This window comes from Triturus cristatus, chromosome 5_2 (genome assembly GCF_964204655.1).
Source record: "Triturus cristatus chromosome 5_2, aTriCri1.1, whole genome shotgun sequence".
Lineage (NCBI taxonomy): Eukaryota > Metazoa > Chordata > Amphibia > Caudata > Salamandridae > Triturus > Triturus cristatus.
In genome coordinates, this window is record NC_140588.1 from 1,123,197,931 (window position 1) to 1,123,224,645 (window position 26,715).

The 26,715-nt window shown below is 43.6% G+C and overlaps 1 protein-coding gene across 1 annotated transcript in view; it reads right to left on the reverse strand.

Moving 5' to 3' along the window:
- The window catches only part of LOC146829872 (uncharacterized), a 674,792-nt gene that overhangs the window by 269,883 nt on the left and 378,194 nt on the right, over positions 1 to 26,715 (reverse strand). Inside the window, exons 6-7 of the mRNA XM_085608537.1 lie at positions 9,269 to 9,322; positions 6,683 to 6,736 (exon numbers count right to left, since the gene is read on the reverse strand). Of these exons, the coding sequence (XP_085464663.1) occupies positions 6,683 to 6,736; positions 9,269 to 9,322 (108 nt within the window). The remainder of the gene's footprint in view (positions 1 to 6,682; positions 6,737 to 9,268; positions 9,323 to 26,715) is intronic.

Genomic DNA, 26,715 nt, shown 5'->3' on the forward strand with positions numbered 1-26,715 from the left:
ACGAAATCACCCTGAAATCAGAGTTTCCGTCCTGAAACCTCGGGTTCCATTTCAACGGCAGCCATTTTGTGGTTGCTCTCACATAGACCAATGACTAAGGCCAAAAACGAGTCTGAAGGACACGTACACCTTTGCTGACTCCTCTGTGACCTGGGCAAGCTGACTCCACTGCCTGAAGCCAAACCTGTTCGGCCAGTTCCTTTCCCAGTGGCCGAATGAGATTAGTATCAAGGCACAACATATCATAAAACCTTTCATCACACACAAACCATGCCTAATCTTACACACACCTGTCCCTGCTTCTTTCTTTATGACTTGCTTTACGAGGAGGAGGTGCCCGTTTTTATTGGGGGTCCGTCGATATCTGATGAAAGTACTGAGCCTTGCCGGGTAATTGATTGAGGGCTGGACAGACTGAAATATGGGCTTGTCATCATGACTCTGCTTTTTCTTTGTAGTGAAAATATGTGAATGGTCTTCTGTAAAATAAGGAATGATTGCCTAAAGCATAATATTTTGTATAAAAGGAGAAGACTGGCTTTGTAAGGTTGAGCAGTCTCCTGAGAATATACACCGTGTTGTACTTCTAGGATACCTGTTACTGGCTGCAGCCAATAAATACGATCTTTGACTTCATCAGCAAGACTCTGTGTTTCTGTAGTCTGAAACAGGAAGGACTCGAAGTCTTAGGGTGTGTTCCCTGGCACCGCTGGGTTCTGAAAAACCCAGTACTTCAATCTCTGGAGAGTAGATTACTCCCCCGGGAAAAAAGCCAGGTACAAACAAGTCCTTGCTTATTACAGCTGAAAAGACAAAGGGGCATATTATCAAGGACGGCGTTAAAATGATCGCCGCTTTAGCTACTTGGATTAGATGGGAACCAACTATCCGAGGGCTCAAATGGATGGCGGAATGGGAGGATCGCATCTCCCTATATGCAGACAACGTGTTACTATATATGACATCTCCCAGGCGATCCATCTTAGTGCTCCTCAATATCTGTAACCTCCATGGCCAAGTCTCTGGCTACACCATTAATTGGTCTAAATCGATTTTATATGTACTTCTTGGCCCACCACCGCAACTCCCAAAAGGCTGTGCTTTGCAGATCACAGAGAGCAGTTTTAAGTATTTAGGTAACCACATCACGCCAAGGCCCGATGAATTCATAAAAAAAAATCTCATCCCTCCCCTTGAACGTCTCAAAAGTGACACGGTACACTGGCACTCCCTACCATTGACATTGCTTGGGAAAGCTGCAATTTTTTAAAATGATGAATGAATGAATGAATGAATGAAAAGAGTTTTTATAGAGCGCGATGGCTACCCTGAGGCGTCCCAGCGCTAGAGACCTGCGTATGCGTGAGTGGATAGAGGAACCTAATCTGTGGTGGTAAACAGCAGCGTTTTTAGCCCCTTTCGGAAAGAAAGATGGTTGGGTTCAGAGCGTAAATGAAAAGGGAGAGAGTTCCAGAGTTTTGAAGAGTTATAGGAGAACAATCGTCCGCCCGCTCTGGTTCTCTTAATTTTTGGCACTGTGGTCAAGAACAAGGATGCTGACCTGAGATATCTGGTTGGAACGTAGGGGGAAATCAGTGAGTGGTTTATGGTGGCGCCAGTCTTCCAGAAAGAGCGATGGGCAATACATAAGCTCTTGAAGGCGATTCTTTCTCTAATTGGGAGCCAGTGCAGTTTCTTTAAACCAGATTTTATTGAAACGAAGCAGGGAGCTTGCAGGAGCATTCGTGCTGCACAGTTTTGGATGACCTGAAGTTTATTGATGGTAGACTGGGGTGCCCCTAGATAGAGGGCGTTGCCATAATCCAGACGAGAAAGTACCAGTCCTTGTGTCATGATCTGTCTGGCTTTAAAGGGGAGTCTGGAGAGAATTTTTTTGATAAGCCTGAGCATACCGACATAGGTGGGTGAAAGCTTCGCCGCCTGGTATGAGAAGTTGAGAGACTTATCCAGCCAGATACCCAAGCTCTTAATTGAGTCCTTGGGAATAGGAGTGGGGCCAAGGCAGGATGGCCAGAGGAAGTTATTGATGGCATTTGATGAATTGCCCAAGAGCATCATCTCTGTCTTATCTCCATTTAATTTAAGACAGGAGGAGGTCATCCAAGAAGCAACTGCTTCTAGGCAGTCCCTCAGGCTATTGTTAGTCTGTGTCAGGGTTTGATTAAGAGCGACTACTAACTGCATGTCGTCTGCGTAGGTTACGATTTTGAGACCGAAAGGGCGGACGATCGCAGCCAGCGGGGTCATATAAATATTGAAAAGTGTTGGACTTAATGAAGAACCCTGCGGTACTCCACACCCTAGGGGTTTACGAGGGGAGGTGGCATCATTCTCGAAGAGCTGAAAAGAGCCATTGGACAGAAAGGATTTAAACCAGTAGAGAACATGGGTGGAGACTCCCAGATTAGAGAGTCTCTGGAGAACGATGCTGTGGTTCACAGTATCAAAAGCAGCGCTAAGATCAAGGAGGAAGATGGCGACGGTACCTCTTTGATCGATAATCCTCCTAGCCGCTTCCGTCACTGCAACCAGAGCGGTCTCAGTTCCATTCAGGGGCCGAAACCCAGTCTGGGAGGGATCTAACAGGTGATGGGTTTCGAGAAACTCTGTCAAAGACTTATTGACATGTTTCTCTAAAATCTTACTGAGCCAAGGTAAGAGAGAGATTGGACGATAGTTAGCTGGATTGTTACTATCTAAGTTGGTTTTTATAAGCAGGGCTTTTACCATAGCCTGTTTCCAAGGAAGCGGAACTATGCCGGTGGTTAGGGAGGCATTAAGCAGATCCATGATAGTCGGCAGAATGAGAGGGCTAACCGAGATCAAAGATCGCGGGGGCGCGGGGTCATTGGGCGAGCCCGACTTGATCTGGAGCATCAAGGACTGTAAAATGAACTGATTCAGAGGCACTCCAGAGGTTTCTTTATGCTCTGCCGAATACTCCGTTTCTAGTGCCAACAAACTACTATAAAGCGATAATGGCGAAGGTTTCTAGTTTGCTGTGGTGGAACAAACCAGCACGCATTGCCATGGTCAAATTGGTCAGAGGTTGGTATGATGGAGGCATAGCTCTTCCCAACATACAATTGTATTACTGGACCTCGCAGTTGAAAGTGCTTAATCAGTGGATACATGCCCCACAAACGGATCCAGCGTTCAAAGCGGACAAATGTGGGTTAGGAGAGGGAGGAGTCATGAGGGCTCTATATACCAAAAAGCGATCTACCCCCCTAGTCGGACCGATGACACATACAGTCCAGATTTGGTACACAGCACTTACAAAATTAGGCTGGAAAGGGGTCATTACCCAACTAACCCCACTTTGGGACACACAACGGCTAGGGTGACTTAGAAATAGTAAAGGTTTCCACAGATGGGATACTATAGGCATCTCTACGGTAGTTGACTTATGGATTAAGGGTGAGATGGCTACATTTGCACACCTGCAGGAACAATACGGGTTGGCACCCTCGGAAATATTCCGATACATAGAGATCAGGCACGCACTCACAGCAGCTAAACCACCTGGCACTGCGCTGCCGGAGGCCTTTCCCCTGGAGGATAGGTTACTGACTGACTACATGGATAAAAAGGCTACCTCTCTTACTTACCGTAAACTCGTCAACAACTTACCAGATCCAATTCACCCTTTATGCATAAAATGGTCCACTGAGATGGGGGACTTAGATGACATGGATTGGCAGGAGGCACTCTCATCCCCGCGCGAAGTAGCAATACCCTCACGATTGAGACTGATACAACTCAAGATACTACATCACACATACTACACCAGGGTGACCTTACACAAGATAGGGAGTGCCACAAATCCATTTTGTTTGAGAGACTGTGGGGAGGAGGGTACATTCTATCACACCTTATGGCACTGTCCGCAGATAATGCCATACTGGACAGCGGTGATGTGAACTATATCCCAAGTTGGTGAAGTCTCACTTATGCCGGAGTCCAAAAGATGTTTTTGAACATATGGAAGCCCACTGATCTTACCCATGCAGCACAAGATTGGGCGACCATCGGGATAATGTTAGCCAAACGCAATATAGCTTGATTGTGGGGCTCGCTGTACTCGCCAAAGCTCCATGACTGGTGCACAGATATGGACGAGGCCATGGTGGCGGAAAAAGCGGCATATGTCCACCGGAGCTGTCCCCACAAATGGGAGAGAATATGATGGGGAGCATGGAACAAATATAGGGGATATATTTGTACTTCGCCTATGACGACATCTGCTGAAGGTTCTGAATGAGGGAGGTGGTGGGAAATCAGGGGATTTATATTGTTCAATCTCATGTTTAATGTGTTAACTGCATTATTGACGTGTATGTGCCATCGGTCTTTGAACCAAACAAACAGCAACAATTTTTCAATTTGTAATGAGTCTTCAATCTGCCCATTTATTAATAAACAGAATTAAAAAAAAAAGCCTGACAGCTTTAGGGACGCACACAAATGGTGGAGGAACCATGTGGTTTTCCTTACGGTGACTGGTCTTGCTCTTCCAAATTCTTTTTCTTAGACCTTACGCATTTCAAGGCTCATGACCCTTCTTCGGAGGTCTGTTGCAAAATGAAGATCTCGCAGGATTTCTCTGCATGCCATATATGCAGGTTAGAAAAATATTTTCACAAAAGAATCCACACAAGCCCACTCGGTCAGTTTCAGCAGTTTAATCTTGGTATGGCAAACAAGGATGACGCGTTTCGACCACGTCCGTGGTCTTGGTCACATACACATATATATATATTCACTAAAAAAACCATAGGTTTCACACACGTTATAGTTAGGAATTAGCATTTAAAAAACCTTGCAAATTCACTAAAAAAACCATAGGTTTCACACATGTTATAGTTAGCTGGACATTTCTCTTGAAAAAACGAATGAAATTCCCCCGTTATAGTTAGTTCATGTAACTATAACTCGCGCGCCCACAATGCACTGCTGATGACGTCACATATTACATCACTCATGACATGGTCAGTGACATCACTGATGACATCACCGATGACATCTGAAATGACACATTGTGGATTGCGGTCGCGCGAGTTATAGTTACCTGAACTAACTATAACGGGGAAATTTCATTGGTTTTTGGCTCAGCGCCTACGTCATGACGCACTTCGGGGAATCCTGAAATACTTCCGGGTTCCCGAGGAGTGGCACTGCTAATTCCGGAGTGAGAGCCAGGAAGGGAGAAGACGCCGAGAGTCGGTAGGGGTGCGGTTGCACCGGTACAGGTCTTGGGGACTCCCTGTTCTTCACTTTACTCGCCTCAGCAGGCGCCTGTATATCGGGTGCCAGTTTCGGCCGCTCTACGAAAGGGCTGCATGTCATATTGATTACGAGGAGGATTCCTGCCTCGCACCTGTTTCTGAACTTCCCCTGGGCAAAAAGGGGGCCTGGGATACATGTTGCTTGGCTAACAGAGGGAGCGACTTGCAGGCCTATTGGACGAGCCGCATTCGGCTCTTGCGGGCTTGCTACACGCCCCCCCTTCGGATCAGGAAGGTCCAAGCCGCTGTTGCGGTCTACTCTCCTTTATTGTTTCATGTCGTAGTGTCTCTGTGGTTCGGGGCTGTATGAGTCTCAATGCAGCCGGAACACAGAAGACACGTACATTATAACTGAAGGGTTTCCGAAGAGGCCCGCACCATGAGATACACGCCCTGACTAGTGTACGTAACAGTTTTGGGTGTGAAGAACTTTGTATGGCCTTGGAAGGCCTGGCAAATACCGAATAGTTCCTTGTTTGGTTTATGGCTCCAGGGTGCTTCCCTTACTCAAAAGGGGAAATCTAATATCATTTCTAATTCTCGCCTTATGTAGCAGGGCTGGTTGAGCTCCGTGAAAGTCAGCTCCGATAAACCCCTGCAGCCTGCTGCTGTGTGTTTGTAGGTACGCGTCATGTATGTCAATGTTTGTCTATCCATATGTACTTTGACAACGCTAGTGTAGAACGCTCTTTGTATTACCATAGTAACTGTGCTCTCCCATCTCTAGAACAAGATAGAGACCGTGGCTTCTCAGAAGCTACACCCAGGCATAAGGAACCGTTCTTTTCCTTTACAGGTACAGGAGTTAAAAGGGGCAAGGTACATGTTGTTGTAAGGGACACTGGCAGGAGTGCGTAAGAAACATTTTTATTGATAAGGTATTGATCTTTGTGTATTTTCCTTTCCAGATCTCCCTCCCTGCTGAACCCATCCTTTCCTTCCCTCACCTGATCACTCGATAGAGTCTGTGTTTTCAAGTCAGGCCTTTTGAGCTATCAGGAGGTGGACCCCATAGAGCTGGAAATGAGGGCATTAGTGAAAGAGACAGAACCCCACAATTGAGAGATAAAGGGCAAAGGCAGAGAAATAAGAGGTATAAAGAGAACAGAGAAGAGACATAAAGTGGATAAAAAATAAAAGCTGGGATAGTGTCTTACTTTTTTACCTCATTGCATGTGTGAGCGTGCTTCTGACTGCTGCACCTGAGACGCTCAGCACCATAACTATACCTCTGCATCATTTCCTGTGTTCAGTGTATGTTATATGCCTGTCGGTAGGATAGTTGCATTGATTGTCCATGGCTAGTAGCAATGTTTTCAGGTCTAAAGCACTATTAGAAACAGATAAAAAACAAAAGCATTGTATTCACTCACGTTCCATCTCCTCTCGATGTCTCTGCTCCCTTTCTTCTTTTTCAATTCTTTTCTCTGAATGAAAATAAAAAGCATCTTATTGATGTAGCCTCTAGTTCAAAACCTTTGAACCCAGTGTCTCACTTTTAACCCTTATATTTGTCTTAAAGAGAAGGGTTTTAACATCAAGGGTTTCTTCACTTGTCGCAATTGCAAAGCATGCAAATATAGTAAAAACTGTAAAGAGTGCAAATTATCACCTTCATGCAAACCATTCACAATTCAAAAACATCTATCCTGCAACACAGATCACGTGGTGTATGCTCTCCAATGTCCTTGCAAAAAGACGTACATAGGAAGCACACTACATAAAGCCAAAAAGCGAGTACTTGAACACCTTAGAGCCATAAGAAATGGTGATAAACAATACCCCATGGCTAGACATTTTCAGACAGCCCACAATAAAGATGAAAGATTACTATCTTTCGTGGTCTTGGATTCAGTTAATGTCAACATAAGAGGAGGTAATCGTGTACAAGATCTAAGACGCTTAGAATCGAGGCTGATCATCCAATATCGCACAATGGCCCCTGAAGGACATAATTGTGATGAAGAATTGTCTGTACACTTAGGATAGAAGTCCACAACATTTGATACAAATTTGATGAGAAATTTAAAAGAAACTCTTGAAGTTAAGTAAGTCAAATATTTTCAATCAACCCAGGTTTGTATTAAAATCTCGCCCATAAATCCTGCCAGTTTTTCCTGCATCCATGCCTCTACAATTGTTAATGTTTACGTAACTTAATGTGATAGGTATTTTTACAAAACTTTAATGAGTTGTATCTACAAGATCTTTCCAAGAGTATAACAGATTTTCCTAAGGGAATTTATTTAACACTGTTTTTCTAACATTTTTTATTCTAAGAAGTAAGATCTTTTTAATAGCCTGCGACATCACACATTTTTGTATGTTTATGTGTATCTGTTTGTCAATGTGTTATTTATGGAAACTTATTGATTATTGTTGGTTTTTGTTTAGATCGCAGATTTGTTGGATTAGGAAGCAGTCATGAAAAGGATGGAGTTCTGTTCATTGTTATAGAAGATCAGCCAATTTTTCGTCCGACACCCTTATATATATTTATTTCGAGATACATAATGATTGCCCACTGGGGCTTTATTATCTTCTTGAGCATGACTCAAGGTATGATTTATCAATTTAAAGAGGGGAACAATTAAGTTTTCCCAGGGTTCTATTGAATGGACTGAAAGCTAAAAATGACATGATTAATGAATTTCAGAGCTAATCCATGAGACTATTTATCTTTCCATTGTGAAGGAACATTGTGAAAAATAATTTAAAACAGCAATTATTATGTTTCCAATGCTTTGAATAACATTTCTTGTTTTTGTCACATTTATTTAATCTTAAAATGACTTTTTGAGTGATGGTAACTCTTCAAGTCTGTTTTCCATTATTATTTGTCACATGATGGTTTGTTTATTTAAGCAGATTGGCTAACGATACCTGTTACTCGTGATCAAGAAGTTGTCCCCGAAACGCGTTGGGTTGTGTGCGAAGTGACAATAAATCACCGCTTTTTGCAACGTTATGGTCTTCGGCTGTTGATTTAACGAAGAGGAATCGACAATTGCTTTGGATATATATATATATATATATATATACAGAGTGAGATCTCTATAGTTTGAAATAAGTCACATCATGTCTCTTTGCTGTGTTGGTAATTGCGGGAGTGTCTCTGTCAGCAGTCAACAGTAACTGTTCTGTGTGTGCTGCAGTGACATGGAGCGTGGGCCTTGCAGAATATGATGTTGTTTGTTTTTTTGCATGTGTTGTAGTGTCGTATTCAGGATTTTTGGAGCCCTAGGTAAGAAATATTTTGGGGCCCCCTGTTCATAACAACTTTCAATTGAATTATCCACTTTCAAACTCGTTGGAGCCTACATGATGAATACCAAACTTACAGAAATAGTTTCCCCCAAAACAGTTGAAATATGTCTTTCCGAGCACCCCAAAATGACACTGGGAAATGGGAGACAGAGGTTGGGGATATGCAGAGAGAAGAATAGAGGTACAGTTATAGAAATAAACAGAGGTGAGCTAGAGAGAGAGAGATAAAGTTTACATTCCCTGGTGTCCCTTGGAAGGTGTGGGCTCTGGGCAATGGCCTATTTTGCCTGTGCCTGAAAATGTCCCTGGTGTGTAGAGATACGGATTCTGTTGGAGCTGGAAATGAGAGCATTAGTGAAAGAGACAGAACCCCACAATTGAGAGATAAAGGGCAAAGGCAGAGAAATAAGAGGTATAAAGAGAACAGAGAAGAGACATAAAGTGGATAAAAAATAAAAGCTGGGAGAGTGTCTTACTTTTTTACCTCATTGCATGTGTGAGCGTGCTTCTGACTGCTGCACCTGAGATGCTCAGCACCATAACTATACCTCTGCATCATTTCCTGTGTTCAGTGTATGTTATATGCCTGTCGGTAGGATAGTTGCATTGATTGTCCATGGCTAGTAGCAATGTTTTCAGGTCTAAAGCACTATTAGAAACAGATAAAAAACAAAAGCATCGTATTCACTCACGTTCCATCTCCTCTCGATGTCTCTGCTCCCTTTCTTCTTTTTCAATTCTTTTCTCTGAATGAAAATAAAAGCATCTTATTGGTGTAGCCTCTAGTTGAACCCAGTGTCTCACTTTTAACCCTTATATTTGTCTTAATAACCTGCCACATCCAAAATGTACTAAACAGCATTTTAAAGTGATTAAAAACAATCTTATGGGTGTTGGAAAAAGTAGCCAGTTACCATCAAGCTGTATAGTATCAACGATATATAATACATGCAGTGAGCATACCAACGGAATATGGTCGCCTGTACATTCTGTTTCTGGTTCTGTGCTACACTACTTTTGGTGTGCGGCTTGCAATCTCTATCTACTAAAGTTGTTGGACAGTATAAACGTGGCTAATGGCCTTAAAGTCATTGATGTAGCATTGCTCAGTCTGTTTGCTATTTCTGCCACGTCAATCACTTGTCCTCATCTTTTAACCCCTTCGGTGCCACGCCCTTTCCCCCTCCTGTGCCGGGCGTTTCCTTAGTGGGCGGGTTTCATGACGAGATAGTCTCATCATGGGCACAGCGCGACCGTGCTCCATGACGAGACTATCTCGTCATGGGCACAGAAGAGGTTAAGTCCAGCTTACGCTTTTTATTCAGAGTCCTGTGTGGTATTAGGAGAATATGTTGCTGTCATAGAGCCTGATTTCGATCTTGGCAAATGGTTATTATTCACAGCGGTGACGGATACCCAGTCCACCGGCCATCTTAGACAGGTTGATGTCTTTCTATCAACCTCTGGACTCCCCTCATAAGTAAAGGATCTAATTGTACCACTGACTTTACCCAGCCGAAAATTACCTGAGATTGACCTGATTGTCAATTATGGAGTAAGCAATGCCTAAGTAGAAAATTCAGAAAATAACTTTGTATAGTAAAAGGCAAAGGTTTATACATCCACCAGTTCAGGATCTCTGTGTAGCCCATGCCCCTACTGTCCAAACCTACAAGGTATTCATTCTGGTTGTATAAAGAACACCTCGGTATTGATTTGATGGGAGATAAATCTTTTATACATACCTCATGGTGTATTTGTATGTATACTCGATTTTGTGCTTAGTGATAACCTAAGACTGGGGGTCTTATACCTTTATTCTTCTTATATGTGTACCACCTCCCATGTCCTACCTTGTAGATTTCAGATGATAGAAAGGGATGGCATCATTCAGTCCCTGGTTGCTGCTTTTTAACCTATGGACCCATCTCTGGTCATGTTGAAAAAGCAGTTGTGCAACATCCCTGGTTGTTGGTGGAATGTATGGTTTGTCTAATACGGTCCATTTCAAATCTTTTTCGGAGTGTTGCATTTCCATAAAATGAGTCGTCAATTTGCTTGTCAACCTCCCACATCTAATCTTGCTCATGTGTTCCAGGATCCTGACTTTTACTCGCCTAGTTGTCATGCCAACATATTGGCAGCCACATGGGCACTTTATGAGGTAGATCACATGTTGCATGTGGTATAGTTGCGCAATTCCCATGAAGATGGTAAACCCACATCTACCGTTTTGCTGTTTTTTGTTAGTGGGCAGGCTTTGCAATAACCACATGCAAAGTGTCCAGTGATTGGTGGTAGTCCCAAAGATGTCAGATTTATCCTGTAGCTAGGTTTGGTTGTTACTGGTCTTGTGTGTACCAAGATGTTTCTGATACTCGCACTCTTCTTAAATCAAAAAAGGGGCCCTTCAGACCCAACCCATTGGAGTTGAGGATACGCTCATTTTTCGTGATTATCTTTTTGACATAGTTTCACGTGTTATTGAATGTTGTAACACATATAATTCTGTCCTCTTTCTCTCGTACATGAGTTTCCAAAAGAGCATCTCTGTGGTTGTTTTTAGCCCGTTTCCAGGCTCTTTACACAAAATGGTATGGGTATTGTTGTTTCTGTAGTTTGTGGCGAAGTATTGTTGCCTCTTTTTCAAAATGGCCCAACTCTGAGCAATTTCTTCGCAGCAGTAAGTATTTCCCACAGGGCAGATGAGCAGGATATCATCAATACACCGTTTCCAGACTCTGATGTGGACTAGAAATGGATTCACCTGTGAGTATACATAATCACTCTTAAAATGTGACACATAAAGGCAGGCTAAGCTGGGAGCGAAAAAACTTCCTCTGGAAGTACCATGGCGCTGTAAATATATAGTGTCTTTGTATTGAAAGAAATTCCTAGTAAGTGCCAACTCAGATAGACAGAGGACAAAAGAGCTGGGTGATTGATATTTCCAATTTTCTGCAAATAGGATGTTTCGATGACCCTGAGCATTTCCCGCTGGGGGATATTTGCATATAATGACTCAATATCGAGTCCAATCAAAATCTCCCCACTTGGATCGAAGTTAATGTCCTTAATTAAGTTAAAGACTTCCCTGGTGTCTTTAAGATAGGCCGGCATTCACGGTATAATTGGCCTCAGGGAATAAAATCACAAAATTGGAATAGCGGTTCGAAAACTGAGTCTATTCCTGACACAATAGGTCAACCAGGGGGAGGTCTGATAACTTTATGAACCTGGGGTAATGTATAAAAATACGGTACCCTCGGTTTTTGTTGGCCTTGGAGGGTGGATTCCTTCTGACAGATCCAACCATTGATCACCGCTTTCTCCACACAGGTACTTATCTCTCTCTGAAGAGCAGACTTTAGAATAGTTTGGATGTACATGTTTCATCCTTTTATCAACAAGAACATTTTTATTGGTTTTCCTCATTTGACATTATACTAATAAGCCATTCAAAAGTATACAAGATGTAATTCCATGATACAATTTGCACAGTCTGCTTTTGAGTCTGCAGTGTATCATCACACCTCTGGCTCAGTTCAAAATTAGGCCACCTTAGAGATATTGTATCTTGTACACCCAGGTCACTAGGGTTCTCCAATCTTTCTATCCCTGTTGTGTTCTCAGGGTCAGAGAGGTCTAGTGCATTCAACACTTGCCTAGTCTCTGACTGCAGCTGGCCCGTAAGATAGTTCAGCTCATAATTGGGTCTCCCAGGCCCCATCACGGCCAGGTAGACATAACTTAGTTAGTGCCACCTCACACCTATTTCCTCTCAAACTCAAGTTCAATAGGCTCAAATAGATTTCTTTAAGTATTTATTTGTTGGCCCTAATAGGGAGTGTAAAGAAATCATATAGAAGTCTGGGCAGCATCACCATTCTTGCTAAGGCTAACCTGGCATGCGGTCAGTGGGCGGTCCTTCCAATATGTTACTGTGGCTCTCACTGCCCTAATAAGTAATGCAGACTGTATTGTAGATTTGTACTCCCAGGTACTCGAAAGTGCATTATCCTGAACTTCCTTTTGCAGGATGCCTTGGCATTGTATATCAGTTCTGTTGTGACCGAAGACAGGAGTCACGACGGATTTCAAGGTAAGACTTGTTTATTTGTCATGTAGGTAAACTGACAAGCTACCAGCAACTCTCACCAACCTGAGCTGCTCCGTAAATGTCACTTTCCTGGATCTCACCCACGAGCACAGAACCCAACACTGGTTTTGATGCTTGACATTCTAACAAAGACGAGGAGAATACTACATGGGTTTTCCCTTTAAGGAGATCAAAACACGGTATGCAAACCCATAACAATATACAAAAGCGGAAAACAGAACTGATATACAACATTAAATATTATATAATATGAACCAAATAACATCAGCAAAAACATAATAAAAAACTAAACGATAAAGAGAAAAAAAATAACACAAGAAAGCATATCATTACCAAGCCAACATTGAAAACTGGAATTTGAAAGAAGCGAAAGAATCAGAGCATAATCAGGAAATAAAACAGCATCATTTCCAGAACCACTATGGTACATTCCTTGTCCTAGTACTGCGTCTCACACAGCCACCTCTCTTCACTCACTCCATACTCTCAGTCCATTGACCATTACCTTCATGACCACCCATGGTTTCCCTAAGCACTCTAGTCAATCTACAGCCATTCCACCATTGACCTCCCTCTGTCTGTAAACTGTTCCCTTTCACTTCCATTACCTTCACAGGTGCTTCAAACTTGGACCCTACTTTTCTCACATTTACAACTTTTTTACACGCACAAGATCTCCAACATTAATTTCAAAACGTTTAACTGTCTTTTAACATTGAAATAACTTTTTTGTTTTACATGGGCCAACTCTACATGCTTCTGCATACTGCTATCTGACCATTAACCTAACTTGACCCAGTTATTCATCCAAACGGGACAAGTATTTGTAGTCACTCTATGACCTCGTAACAACTCAAACGCTGTCACACCAGTGGAAGCATGAGGCGTTGTGCAATAAAACCACAACATTGTCCTCACTGAATTAGCCACCACACATATATTGTTGACAGCCCCCTGTATACATTCCCCTAACACCCGATTCATCCTTTCCACCAGACCATTGGTTTGGGGGTGATACAGTCAACTTCTCAGATGTTTTACACAGCAAGATTGCAAAAAATTCTCCACCTCACTAGACACAAACTGCATACCCTTATCCTTTAGGAAGATGTCTTTCAAGAAATCAACAACCACTCCAGACGTGACTTCACTCACATACTTGACTTCTGGCCATTTTGTGTAAAAGTAAATGATGACTGACGCAAACTTTGATGAAGGTGCCAATTCGTGAAATGGTCCCACAATGTCTATTCCAACTTTCTACCATGGTGCAGCAGGCTCATCAATGGGACATAGAGAAGGAGTATGTCGTTTGATAGTTTTGTCACTTCTATCACATATCACACATTATTTGACCACTTCTTCAATCTCCCGGTCCATTGCAGGCCACCAAAAAGACAATCTCACCCGTTTCTTTGTCATGGTAGCCCCAAGATGACCTTCATGGGCACAAACTACAATTTCCTTCCTCAACACAACAGGCGGAACTAACTTATCTGCCCTCAACAACAATCCATCCTCAACTGAAAAGTCATCCACTATTTTTACAAAGGTCTTAAAATCAAAAGAAAGATTCCTTTCACAAGACCACCCCAACTTCTTAAAGTATTCCAGCCCTTTCGCCACTCACTAATGGCTCAAAACTCTGGTAGATCAATTGCAGCCAGCAAGCAATCAACTTTGTCGTCATCTACTGCATCACTTTCTTCCTCAACACACTCAGAAGAATGCGACAAATAGTCTGCCCATCTATTCTTACTACCAGGAATCAACTCTGGTATGAAATCAAATTGCAGAAGTTTAGATGACAATCATGCTATACGTGGAGTAAACCCTCTAGGATTCCTGCCACTCAAAATGCAAATCAAAGGTTTATGATCTGTCTGTATTCTGAACTTCCTTCCCTACACATAATTTCTGAATGTTATAACCACCCAACAACAGGCTAACAAATCTTTCTCAATTACTGAATACTGTTTTTCAGCTTTGTTTAAGACTCGTGAGGCATTCCCAACACTTCTGATTTTACCACCTTCCTCTTGACTCAGTACCACTCCCACACCCATATTGCTAGCATCCACTGTCAAAACACATTGCAACTCAGTATCATAATGTTTTAAAACTGTGAGAGAAACAAGTTGAGTTATTACCCATACAAAAACTTCTTGACACTCTGCAGTGCACACAAAGGCAACCCCATTCATAAGTAAGTGTGATAACTGTCTCAACCTGGTGGCAAAATTCTTGATAAATCTCAAATAAAATTCACACACCCTTAGGAAAGATTTGAGCCCAGCTTTATCCAAAGATGGCTATGTCTGATTTATGCTGTCAACCAAACTAGATTTCGGAGTAATATCATATCACTGGACACTGAATGTCCCAGATACTCAACCTTATCAGTTAAGAAAACACACTTATCTCTCCTCAGTAAAACCCCTTTAAGTTGGTATATATCTAACACTTCTTCAAGAATACAATCATGTGTCTACCTGAACACAGACAACCCATTGATACCTTTCAGGATGTCCGCCATAGAACGCTGTAAAACTGAGGCCGCAGATGCAAGACCAAAAGGCATGCGGCAATACTGAAAAGTACCAAAAGGGGAGACAAACATTGTTAGACGTCTTGATTCTGGTTCCAGTTCAATTTGATGGTAGGCTGAAGATAGGTCAAATTTAGTAAAACATTTTGCCCCTTTAAGACTAGCTAGCAGCTCATTGATGTTAGGTAAGGGATGGGAATCCAACCAGATTTCTTTATTAAGGCAGCACAATTCCACACAAATCCTAAGTTTCCCACTCTGTTTGTGAGCTACTATCAAGGGAGATAACCATAATGATGAATCAATAGGTTAAATATACAATTTTTCCCCAGAGTGGCCAACTCTTTTTCCAGGTCTTTTTGTATTCTCAACGGCAAACTCCTGAGTTTGTGTTTTACTCGATGTGTACCTTCTTTTACTATTATTTTATGTTTATAGTCTTGAACTCGTCCCAAGTTACCTGAGAACACATGTAGAAATATATTTATGAGTTTCTCAAATTCAAGAATATCTCTTACCGGCAACACCTGTTCACTTGCTCCTGGTTTGAGAACCATCCTTCGTGGAACCACCCTGGGATGTTCAAACCTTTGTGATTCACATAGACCTTCCCAGCTATTTTCCGTTCCTTGAATTCCATTATCTTCACTGTAGCCACACAGATTTTTACTACGTCTCTCATAAGATACTGCTTTTGAGTCTGGTGGTAACAACTGACTAGTATGCCACACATTTTCAAACAAACTTTGTGGGATCATGGTGATCTGTGCTCCAGAATCAACCAGCAACCTCAACTTTTTCTTTCCCACCACGATCTCGACATATGGATCTGCACACAAATCGGGATTACCAGTTTTGACTTCATCACTTCGTATCACCATGACCATGTCCCTAAGATCCTTAGTTCTACACAATTCATCCTCTCTACGAATGTCACTGTCCGACACACATGTGACAAAGGACTGTTGTTTTGTCTTAGATGCTTGACACGCTTTTGCACAACCTACAAGTAACAAATCTTGCTGGACATTGTCTACCCACTTTTCCATGTGTACGGTATCCACAACAGTAGCAAATGTTTTGCTAGGAGAAAAATGATACAGATTTGTCAGATTGTACAGGTCGCAATCTGTCTCCTTGCCTGTTGTCTCTCAAATCTCCTCCACCTTTTATTTTAACTACTGATACTTGTTCATTGCTCTTTCCCTCCAGTTCTTTAGCTGCCACTTGTGAAGTTTCAACACTTTTGGCAACTTTTATTGTTTCATCTAAAAAAGGATTACCCATGGAGAGCAGCTTTGGTGTCATAGTCTTATCATTGCAATGACAAATTAATTGATCCCTTACTAATTGATCTGCAATGTTTGCAAATTGACACTCAACTAAGCAACCTTTGTAATGCTGTGATATATGTGTCGTTGTTGTAACAACCGGGGTTTGGACTCCTAATCAGCAAGGCAGAGCCACAATTTGAACAATAAACAACAAAATGCCAATGCTGATCTCTCTTTTATACCTTATTTCAAATACATCACAAAGAAACGAAACAAAGTGACCAATAAAGTTTTTTCTTTTTCAATTGATGAATATATCAATGTTTATTTAAACAACAAAATCAATTAATAACCTAATCATAGATCCTTATACTCTTTTTACATATCACATAGCTCCCATATTTCATTAATACTCAGTTCTTTCATACTCACACTCATACGTTGGAACACATTCCCTAATTGGATTCACACTCAGTATTCAAACTTGTACACATTTGATCTAACAGCCACACAGCCAATCATTCATGCACGCCCTCATCACATACTGCAAAACTAATTTTACAATAATTTAAAAAGACAATACTTGAAAACGACAAGACCTAGGGTGAATAAATTTCAAAGTAATTATCCACAATTCCAAATATTTCAAACATATACAAAACACTCAAAAGGTCTGCAATCCGACAGGTCGACACGTTTCGAACACCCCAATTTAATTATTGGTGTCCTCTTCAGGACCGACAAAGCTGTAACAAAACAAAACAAATCACAGTCACTCTATATCCTCCAAAAACCCCCTACTCTTCTAGCCTCAATCCTCTCAAGTATCATGAGCTTACCTTGACTTATTTTTAGTTAATAGATCAGCCGATCTACTAATCTTCAGAATGATTAGCGCGTTTATCTGCAACAATAAATCAACCAACACCCACTGAGAATGCTTTCTCACATTATATACAAAAAAGTCACCCATATGGCGAAACAAGATGTGCTACAACACCACAAAATCGCACTTACTTGTGACCAATCTCCGCAATTTCTCTCACGGAGCCAGAGACCACCAAATATACATAGCACCAGCTTGCTCTTACAATTTAACAGCCGACAACAGGCTTACTATGACCAAAAGGTTAATAAAGGCCATTTAGTTGGTTTAAAATAAAGGATAGTCATCCTTCGTATGTATGTAGTCAGAAAGATAAACTTACTTGAGATACTCCTTTTAAATCCTTCTACAAAACTCTCTTCGTAAGTCCTTCAATTGTGCATCGCTTCTTCTTTGAGCATCCACTCCAAACCAAAAACGGGGGCACAAGAAAAGCGCCATTAATCTCCTGCTTATCCAAAAACTCTTCCATAATGCATGTCCGGGCTTTCTCACACTGACAAACCTGATTTAGATTAAAGAGTAAGCTCTTCGTGGTTCCGTGCTTCTAACATCCAACGGGACGCCACGGGTATTTACTTCCATAATACCGCCGTTCAGCCATGGTTTCATTTTTTCTCTCGGTATCACGTGATCACCACGTCCTTCCCGAGGCGCGTACTGACGCTAAGTCTCATGAAAGGTGTAGTTGGAAATACATCTACAATGAATCTGACTGCTTTAAACCATTAAAGATGCAACTCAGTATTATCAAGAAAGCCCACCGACGGGATTGTCATGACTATTCACTTTCAGGGTCCTAATGACACATATTTTTTGTATTAGACCACTGTTCACATAATTCAGACAATGCAGCGGGTCCATAGCGGTCCCGCAATTGCAGATTCCATCCAGTCATCATGAATGTAAAATTCCGTGGTACTGCCATCTAATGCCGTCCCGTGATGGTCATGTTCTTTAAAATGCGCAGTCCGGCGCAGGATCACGTGAGGGATATAGTTGTGAATAACTTCAGGAAGGGCTGAATAAAACAAAGGATCTTATGAAGGTAATAGGAGCATTCTAGTGCATTGACAATGGCACATACCGACATACAAAATGACTAGACTACACAATAAAGGTCTCTTTTGAGATATTGTGCAAAGCTTGAGTCCTTATTTTGTTTTTATACAGAAGAGGGGAATTCATCATTCCGCACAATAGGACTCAATAAGTGGCAACAAAAAATTGTGTATCTGGCCAGTATTTTCATTATTTAAGCCACGCAAATGCGAGTGAGTGCTGAGATTGATAATTATAAAAATGCATCATGTGAATGGTGTGATCAGTGGTGAAGTATCTTATCCCAGTTTGTAGATCTCTGATAATTCATTTAAACCGTTAACTGCTGAATTGTATTTTACAATCAACATTGCTTCGCTGCGAGTCAATTTTAATTCTAAATCACCGCCTCTGGTATCCAGTTCAACTTTTGAAATCCCAGTCCATTTAAGATCCTTTTCGACATGATTGTTTAACCTCCAGTGAATTACCAGGGGAGCTGTTTGGACATTTTTCCGAATTCGTGATTTATGTTGTGAAATCCTAACTCTTACTTCCTGGTTAGTTTTGCCAATATACAGTTTCCTGCATGGACAAATGATTCCGTACACAACATTTTTAGATTTGCAATTTGTAAAAGATTCATGTTTCCAATGAATGGAATTATGTGAAAAGAAAGCACCTTCTTGAGTGGATTCACAGCAGGAACAGGTGTCACAATTGTGGTGACCAATTATCGGTGCCAAGCCTACATAATCACGTATTGTCTTTGGTTTTGGTTGGGAGATCGCTGCCCTTATAATTTGATTCGCAATACTCCTATCTTTCTTAAAAGCAAAAAGTGGTTTAAAAGTCAATGACTTATCTACTCCTTTAAGTAGATGCCAATTCTGATTAATAACTTTTTTTTAGGCGATTGGAACTGGGGCAGAAAGTTGACACACAAACTATTCTGTCCACTGGTGTTTTCTCTCTTCTTTCAAGTAGTACCTCTCGCGGGGTAAACCACGCTCTCTTCATTGCTCTTTTCAATAACTTTTTAGGGTAACCTCGATTCATCAGGTCACCTAGCAACTTGGTGGCATGGAAAGTATATTAGTCTTTGTAGGTACAATTCCTTTTAATCCTTAAAAATTGACCATAGGGCAAATTGTCTTTTAAACTTTTGGGGTGATTACTTGAAAAATGTAGGACTTTATTCTTATCTGTGGCTTTTTTGAACTATGTTGTGACTAATCTGTCTTCTTCTGCATATACCTCAACGTCAAGAAAAGGCATTTTTTTTTTGGAACAATTGAGGCTAAACTTAATATCCACAGATCTATTTTTCAACCATTCATGAAATTTAGTGAGATCTTCGACAGGACCACCCCAAACCATAAAAATTTCGTCAATTAATCATACCCAACTCCCAATAAATTGGGAGAAGGGATTGTAGTTGTACACTAATTGATCCTCGTATTTGGCCATATAAAGAACAGCTAGCTCAGGGGCAAATGGACACCCCATTGCTACTCCTTTCACTTGAAAGTAAAAGTCACAATTGAAATTGAAATAGTTCTTTTTGAGTGTGAAACTGGCTAGTTGTATTATGAAATCTGTTGGAATTTGTGTCTGTTTTTCTCTACCACTCAAAAATGCATTGATTACTGCCAATCCTTCATCCTGAGGGATTTGCGTATATAGGGAGACCACATCTAGTGTGACCAAGAGTTGGTTTCCTTGGACAAATCGTATAGACTCCAGCCTGTTAATAAAATCGGCCATATCTTGTAAGAAAGAAGGAACTTCGGACATGAACGGTTTTAGAAAAAAATCAACAAACTTCGAAATAGGTTCCATTAATGATTCACAGCCCGAAACAATCGGTCTTCCAGTGGGTGTAGCCTCATTCTTATGTACTTTCGGAAGTACATAGAACAATGGGATTCTAGGAGGTTTATTCTGCAAATATTCCTATTCTTTTTTGCCGAGGAAACCCTGGTCAAACACCTTCTGTAAGATTTCAAAACGAGCTCCCTGTAAATCAAGGGTTGGGTCTTTGCGATTTTTATGTAACATTCCACATCTCCTAGTTGTCTCATGACTTCCAGTGTGTAGTCTGTTGTTCCCCAGATCACAATTGAACCCCCCTTGTCCGCTTGTTTAATTGTTATTGATTGGTCATTTTCCAAATTGAGGAGGGCTTCTTTCTCTAATTTAGAAGTATTGTGTTTAATAAAACGCTTTTTCTTTTCCACATCTGCGATGGCTGATAAGACCGTTCTTTCAAATGTGATTTCCTCTTTAGCATTTTTTGCAGCTGGAGGACAGAAAGATGACGTGTTCCTTAGATCTGTTACTTCCAAGCTTGGAATGAAAGAATTTTGTAAAAAAAATGATTTTAGACGTATCTTCCTACAGAATTCGATGACCTCTGTTTTCAGTCGAACGAAGTCTGTACTCTTTGTGGGAACGAAAGATAATCCTTTTTCCAAAACCCATTGCTCATTGACAGATAACGTTTTTTTAGAAAGGTTGAAAATTGGGAGAGACCGTTAATTCTTGTAATTCTGTCTTCTTGTGGACATCTCCCATGGTTGATTGATGAATCTGGTTTTTCCACGTGCTCTCTGTTGGCCTCATCCTAAAAAAGGAGGTTGTTGTTGCTGGAAATTACCTCTTCTATTTAGATTCCTGCGACCTTCGTTATTATCAGTCTCACTCCCACTTGAGGACGACGAGGTTTCTGAAAATGTCACAAAGTTATTTTTAGATCTTCCTTGATATTCCTGTAGATATCTACGTGATTCAACTCTTGAGTAGAAGTCTGTCTGAAGATATGGATACACCTTTTCCAAACTGAAGTATTTTGAATCCCTTTCAAATTTATTGCTATTTTGATTGACTGTATAGTCTTTAAATTCTCCGATTTCCTTATCGACTTTCTCCAACAATGCTTTTGAGTCTACTATAGTTTGGTTATTTTTGATTTCAGACTCTAGAGACTCTATCTCTTCCAGTTGCTTTTTGGAGATTCTCAATGCTGTTTCCACAGTTAGAACCATAAGATCCCTGCTACATTTGGTCTCAATGTAGCTATAACCCTTTTTATACAACGGGTGTTCCGTGAAAATTGCAGGTACATTACGAATTTGAAGGCCGTCCGGAATTGTTCCAGCTTTCAAATGTTGAACTAGAAAATGACCATAAGGATCTATGATTAGGTTATTAATTGATTTTGTTGTTTAAATAAACATTGATATATTCATCAATTGAAAAAGAAAAAACTTTATTGGTCACTTGGTTTCGTTTCTTTGTGATGTATTTGAAATAAGGTATAAAAGAGAGATCAGCATTGGCATTTGTTGTTTATTGTGATATATGTGTCAACATCTTCTCCTGGATTTTGAGTTCGCAAGAAAAATTTATAACGCAAAACCACCAGACTTGGCTGAGTATCAAATCTCCCACTAAGTTTTTTTTACAATTTGATGATACTTGTTAGAGTCGGGGATCTCTGGTTGGCGCAAGGTTGCCCTTGTGTCAAGCAGGAACCCTCTCCTCCACGTCAGGGCGCAGGATAACCCCTCGCGAATGACCCTTGCTCACCCTCTAGGTGCGTGGCGTGAGCAGCCAAGGCGATTCCTCAGGCGTTGTTGGTTAAGCACTTACAATCACACACACAGCAAATACATCAATCCCCCCAGAAACGGACACCAGACTTGGATATATATGAAAATACGATTCTTTATGTAAAAATAAGGTATATATATCTCAGCAGACTTATCACAAGACCAATAACCTTTTCGCTATGCCACCAGGTTGTACAGCGGGCAAATGTTCGTTGTTTGTAGTTCCAAATGGATAGTTCGTAGTCTCTTTACTTGTAGTTCCAGTACTCACAGAGATCGGTTCCTGCGAACGGGGAAATAGGGCGTTGCGGGCCCCGAGCCCGATACTGGACTTCTTTCGTGATGAAGAGAGTCGGCACAGGTCGGTGCGACTCTCAGCTTGGGGAGTGTTCTTGGGTCCTCAATCAGCAGGTGTGGGCAAGTAGGCAGGCGCGGCCCGCGACCCTTTGGCACGGCGGTGCAGGAGGGTCTCCACAGCGGGGGCGGCGCGGCCTGAGATGTCCGGGGATAGCGAAGCGGGGTCGCAGGGCACGGTCAGTGCAGCTGGATGACCCGGCGTAGATCACAGTCGTCGGACGGCTTCCGGCGGGAGGGGTGAAAGCGCGGTCAGCGCGCTCCAGTAGCAGGCGGTGACAGGGATGCAGGCGGCCTGGCCCGGGGACAGAGAGCGGCTCTGGACGGAGCGGGGCTCTCACGGGTTTGAGGCAGGCAAGCTTCTGAGTGTCACGGCCCTAGGAGGGGCGATGAGGGGCGCAGTCTCTTTCCAGCGGGATGCACACACGGCTCGAATTGGAGGACGAGCAAAAGCACAGAGAACCCACTGTTCCTGGGGTTCAGTTCAGGGGGCAAGCTCAGATCAAGCCCTTGGAGAATGTTCAAGCACAAAGTAGCAAAGTCTTTTCAGTAAGTCTCTTCCTCTCCTTTCTCAGCAAGGCAAGCAGCAGGCCAGCTCCTCCGGCGTCTTCTTCTCCTTCTAGTCGGGCAGAGGTTCTTTGTGGTAAACAGGATTCTGATTTCTTAGGAGCCAGGCTCCTACTTTTATACACCAATTCTTTTGTTCTTTAGCGCCAGGGGGCCTAGGCCTGGCTCAGTCCAGTTCTGGAGCCCTTTGTTATGGTGACTCTGCTCTTTCCTTTCAGCAGCAGGGCAGAGACATCAGCCGCCCCACAGGGGGTGGCGCCGGCTTTGTGGTGGCAGAGCACAGGTTTATTCAAGAGTCAAGGTGTACTCCTCCCACCCATCCAGGTGTAATCTCTCTACCCACCACCTGGCAGCCAACCTGTCTCTGGGGATTCCCCAACCCTGCTCCTTACTGTTGCCAGGCAGAACACATACACACAGCAGAGGCGGACTGAGATGGTCAGGTCAGTAAATACTAACTTTCTAAAAGTAGTATTTACAAACCCAGGATATTAAAATAGACTTGCCTACAAGACGTATTTTATTATTCTGAGTTCAGGCATACCAAACTTGACACTCTACCATGCTCTCTGAGTCCACTGGGGTCACAGCGTTGGCGGGATCCCAGCAGCCCATTCTGGCCTATGGAGAGCAGGTAGCCTTCAATAGTGAAAAACGACAAGGGCTGTAATTCACTACTAAGACATGCCACACACATCAGGGCATGTCTTACCTTATGCCTACAATGCACCCTGCCCTTGGGCCTACCAGAGGGGTGGCTAATATGTAGGTAAGGGAAGGTTTAGGGACTGGCAAGTGGGGGCACTTGCGCAGTCAGCGCGACGGTCCCGGACCGCGCACAGGGTCTGCGGTGGCAGCCCCTAGACACACTTTACAAGGCTGCTTCCGTGGGTGGCGCAACCAGCGCTGCAAGCCCACCAGCAGCATTGGCATTCACAAGCCCTGGCACCCCGGGTGCACTTTACTGGGGACTGACAGTGAATCCAATAAACCAATCATGAACATCAATTACCGGTACACTTTACTTAGGGAGCACTTGCACTGCGGCACGGATTAGCCGTGGCGCAGTGCCCTGAGCGGACAACACCAGCAAAACAGTCGAGGCACACCATCAAAAGTGGAAGGGAAACTCACGCCAAGGTGCCAGGTCTAACACGTGTCCCCTCCAGCTGAAATGTGGGGAGAACTACCCTTGCCCAGGGGGTTCCTCGTCACTAAGGCGGAAATACCTGGACAGACCGTCAGCGTTGGCGTGATCTGTACCAGGACGGTGTTCCACCGTAAAGTCCATACCCTGTAGGGAGATGGACCACCTCAACAGCTTCGGGTTTTCACCCCTCATTTGCATCAACCATCTGAGGGGCCTGTGGTCCGTCTGAACCCGGAAGTGAGACCCAAACAAGTAGGGTCTTAGCTTCTTCAGCGCCCAGACCACAGCAAATGCTTCTCGCTCAATTGCACTCCACCTACTTTCCCGTGGAAGTAACCTCCTACTGACGAAGGCTACGGGTTGGTCCCAGCCCTCCTCAGTCATCTGCGAGAGAACAGCCCCTACACCATGCTCTGAAGCGTCTGTCTGTACTAGGAATTCCTTGGAGAAGTCAGGGGCCAAGAGCACGGGCGCCGTGCACATGGCAGTCTTCAGGGTGTCGAAAGCTTTCTGACAGGTGTCAGTCCAAATCACGTTCCTGGGCTGCTTCTTGGAAGTCAGCTCTGTCAAGGGGGCAACGATCGTTCCATAGCCCTTGACAAACCTCCTGTAGTACCCAGTGAGCCCCAGGAAGGCCCTCACTGCGGTCTGCGTCTTGGGGGGTTCCCAAGCCAGGATGGTCTCAATTTTGGGTTGCAAGGGTGCCACCATGCCACTCCCCACTTGGTGTCCCAAGTACACCACGGAACCCTGCCCGATCTGGCACTTGCTTGCCTTGATCGTGAGGCCTGCTCGGCGCAGCGCCATCAACACTTCCCAGAGGTGGCGCAGGTGTTCAGGCCAGGTGGCACTGAACACTGCGATGTCATCCAGGTAGGCGGTACTGAACGCATCCAGCCCAACCAGTACCTGGTTGACCAACCTCTGAAAGGTGGCAGGGGCATTCTTCATCCCAAATGGCATGACTCGGAACTGGAAGTGCCCATCTGGTGTAGAGAATGCTGACCTCTCTTTGGCCCCGTCGGTCAAGGCGATCTGCCAGTACCCAGACGTTAAATCAAACGTACTGAGGAACCGGGCAGCCCCCAGCCGATCTATGAGCTCATCAGCTCTGGGGATGGGGTGCGCGTCAGTCTTCGTGACTGAATTGAGTCCTCTGTAGTCCACACAGAACCGGAGTTCAGGTGTGGCTCCCGGCGCAGCAGCTTTGGGGACCAAGACCACGGGGCTGGACCAAGGACTGCTGGAGGACTCAATCACCCCTAGCGCAAGCATTTTGGAGACCTCCTCCTTAATGCAAGCTCTGACCCTGTCAGTTACCCTGTAAGCCTTGTGCTTCACAGGTAAGCTGTCTCCGGTGTCCACATCATGGACGCACCAATCTGTGACACCAGGAACCAGGGAGAATCGGTCGGAAAATTGTCCCAGCAAGTGGCGGCAATCTTCCTGTTGTTCGGGCGTCAGGGTGGGTGAGAGGTTAACTCCATCCACTGACCCATCTTTCTCAGAGGCCACTAAGAGGTCAGGAAGAGGCTCGGCCTCCTCTTCCATTCCATCATCAGTGGCCAGCAGCATGCCCACTTCGGTCCTCTCTAAGTGGGGCTTAAGGCGGTTAACATGTAGGACCCTCAAAGGGTTCCTGGGAGTCTGCATGTCCACCAAGTAGGTGATAGGACTTTTGCGCTCCACAACCTCAAATGGACCTGTCCACTTATCCTGAAGTGCACAAGGCTCCACTGGGGCCAAGACCCACACCTTTTGTCCAGGTTGAAGCTCTACCAGAGTGGCATTCCGGTCGTACCACCGCTTCATCTCCTCCTGGCTGGCTTCCAGATTTGCCTCAGCAAGTTGCCTGAAACGCCGAGTCTGGTTGCGGAAGGCCAGCATGTAACTATATACATTCTGGGGAGGTTTCCTGGGAGATTGCTCCCAGCCTTCCTTTACCAAACTCAGAGGTCCTCTTACCGGGTGACCATACAGAAGCTCAAAGGGGCTGAACCCTAGAGACTTCTGCGGCACCTCTCGGTAAGCGAAGAGCAGGCATGGCAAGAGGACGTCCCACTTACGCCTCATTGGACCGTCCAGGCCCATGATCATGCCTTTGAGGGTTCGGTTGAATCTCTCAACCAACCCATTTCCTTGGGGATGGTAAGGAGTGGTGAACTTGTAAGTTACCCCACACTCCTTCCACAGGGATTTCATATACGTGGATATGAAATTGGTCCCCCTGTCGCTCACCACCTCTAGAGGGAATCCCACTCGGGAGAAAATTCCCATCAGTGCCCGTCCCACCACGGGGGCCGTCACTGTCCTCAGAGGGATGGCTTCAGGGTACCGGGTGGCATGGTCCACCAAGACCAGGATGAACCTGTTGCCCAGGGCTGTCTTGGGGTCCAGAGGCCCCACAATATCAATACCCACTCGTTGGAATGGCGTACCGACCACAGGGAAAGGTTGCAGAGGAGCCTTGTGCTTCCCTCCGCTCTTACCACTTGCCTGGCAAGTCTGACAGGTTCTGCAGTAGGAATCTGAATTCTTATGCATTTGGGGCCAGTAAAAGTGGGTGACAAGCCTGTCATAGGTCT